Raw genomic sequence first — 2,556 nt, 5'->3', positions numbered from 1 at the left:
TCCCTTTATAAATGTGCATACATAGCAACAAGAAAGTAACTACTGAGCTCCAAGAATGAAATTTGTATAAAGCAGGTCTGAGATACAATAATTTGGCACAGACAAAGAACAAGAACACAAAAAGTACAGGTACTCAGCTCTCAAGTTAAGAGCCAAAGTCTGTCCAATAGCATGCTGCATAATACTGAACATTACACTTCAAATACATACAGAAGTATCATTTCTGGCTTGAGGCTGAATTAACATTTTATACATCAGTAGATTTTAGAATTCCATAGTACACATCATGGTAAGTTCTACATCATAAGTGCAAGACAGAGCATTTTTCTTCTATAAAAAAACTCAAGTCATTTATGCTAATGACACTCAAGCATAGGGAAGGGGAATGTTAACTGAGATGCAATGCAAAGTAAATTATCTTATATTTATTAATGTGTTTTTAACCATTTTTCATAATAAATGGTCTGAATGTAGAAGTAAACAAGTAATTTAAGTGCAGGAAAATATTACTGGATACTAAATGACAGGAGTAGCTCAAAAAAATGACAGTAAAGAAAATGGTCATGAAGATACAAAACCAGATATTTATTTAGTACTGCATGCAGGTATGGCAGAAATACTTTTTGTTAAAGCCAATGTCTATTTCTAGAATAAGTCTTCTCAACATTTTACATTTTTTCTCATTAATGCTTTATCCCTAAGGGATAAAGAAAAGCAAAACAGTAAAAGTGTAAAATACTTATGTTTTGAGCATACTCAAGGCTACTTGGCTCTTTCATTTACAACTTAAATTCCTCTCCTAGGCCAAGATTAGGGCACTGGAGGGGAGCGAAACTTCAGACATCTACCATTAAAAACAGTGTAACAGGTGTAAGGCAATTACTCTGACACTAATCAAAGGGTTGTGACCTGTTCAGGCCTAAAAGCCTGAGAAACAATGTGCTAGGCTGTTACTATGCTTAAATCTGAAAGACTGACATTTCACTTAAACATTAAGTTAAACACCAAGCGTAAGAATAAGGAAGATTCAACACATCTTGCTGTATACAGTCATCATCATACCCTGTTATCACTTCAACTGGTGAATTGTTTTGAAGAATGGTCATTAAAAACAGTTTACATCAGTTTGCCCATACATACACTGAAACACAGATAGCATAGCTTTCTTGAAGTACTTCTTGGTGTTGGGCACCTATCCAGGGTAACCAGGCTATACATAGCAGATAATTGGTTATCAGTTTTCCCCAAACAGTTGTGCCTGAAACTCTACTTGCTACCCAACTTTATCAGCAGACTTCACACCACATAAATAGATTTCCAGAAGTATACAGTAAAGGTAAGAATAGTGCACCCAGATACTATTGCCAGAAATATGTACATACCAGGAAGAACAACGCTCATTTCCAGTTACAGATTAAGTGGTTGAACCTGGGGATTAGAAAGCTTACTAGTGGTCTGTGAACCACAGAAATCTGACTCTGGAACTTGAAAGAGAGGAAACCCAAGCACACCAATTATGTTACTCTTGACACTTGCTTTAGAAATCACACGTGAATGACATTTCAAACCATCGAAAACCATTTATTTAGTAACTTACCAAATGAAAAGCTTCTGGAGAATGTTGAAAACTAAGTAACATATGGGAAAGGACAGCAAGGGCACCAGGCCTCACTAGAGGAAACCAAAGTCGATTAAAGACCTAAAAAAAAAAAAAAAAAAACAACCCACATGTATTTCAGCAAGTCTAGAAAATTAAATTTCTATAAAATTGTAAACAGATGTCCAAATCCACAATATTTGAAACAGTCAGAATCACTGCATGCAACTGAAAGCTATAGATAAATTTACGTTCTCTTTGCAGAATAAGAGGACAATATCTACTGCAATACAAAAGATGCTACTCAATTGTAAGGCTGCTACAAATTCCTTTCCCTCTCCTTTAATTTTGAATGTTCTTTTCCAACATACCAACTCAATCTTAAGCAGAGTGACATCAATGAGAATGGTAAATTTCTGGACTGCAGCCAGTCCTTTTAGCAGTGCAATCACCCATGTTTCCACATGCTGAGCCAGAGGCCAGGACAACCAGTCAATCATTCTGAAAGATTAAAGAAAAATAAAAAGATGACACAAAAAAGCCAATATACTACTAGTTTTAATCTCAACAAAGTTTCTATATGTTACCCAGATAGTTACATACTTACAGAGACTCAGAAGTAATGCAAGAACGATTTTGATTATAATTTGATTAATTTTGATCATATCTGAAGTAATTTAACTCTGTAATAAATACTGATCTATTTAATACATTAAAAGTAAATACACCCTCCCCCCCAAAATACAGAAGCATATAAAATTAAGTATTATGCCTATTATTGTTACTTGTTTAAGAATATGAACTCTGCTTTTACAGACATTAAGCTAACATTTTTATTGTGAGGCAAAAACGTAGTACTGAAGGTGAAAAAGTGAACCTCTCCTCCTATACCTTTCACCCCAAACCAGACCCAAACTATTAATTTAAATTTTAAAAGGAAGCTTTTTCAGCTTAGAACT

At 34.5% G+C, this 2,556-nt stretch overlaps 1 protein-coding gene across 1 annotated transcript in view; it reads right to left on the bottom strand.

Annotated features, from left to right (window-relative positions):
* USP38 (ubiquitin specific peptidase 38) overlaps positions 1–2,100 on the bottom strand; it is a 14,743-nt gene extending 12,643 nt beyond the window's left edge. Inside the window, exons 1-2 of the mRNA XM_010020965.1 lie at positions 1,969–2,100; positions 1,598–1,699 (exon numbers count right to left, since the gene is read on the bottom strand). Coding sequence (XP_010019267.1) covers positions 1,598–1,699; positions 1,969–2,097 — 231 coding nt within the window. The 5' untranslated portion in view covers positions 2,098–2,100. The remainder of the gene's footprint in view (positions 1–1,597; positions 1,700–1,968) is intronic.
* Positions 2,101–2,556: the final 456 nt, after the last annotated feature.

Source organism: Nestor notabilis, unplaced genomic scaffold (assembly GCF_000696875.1).
Source record: "Nestor notabilis isolate BGI_N333 unplaced genomic scaffold, ASM69687v1 scaffold12278, whole genome shotgun sequence".
NCBI lineage: Eukaryota > Metazoa > Chordata > Aves > Psittaciformes > Psittacidae > Nestor > Nestor notabilis.
The sequence above is the reverse complement of the archived record's forward strand: the minus strand, read 5'-3'. Positions and strand labels throughout refer to the sequence as shown.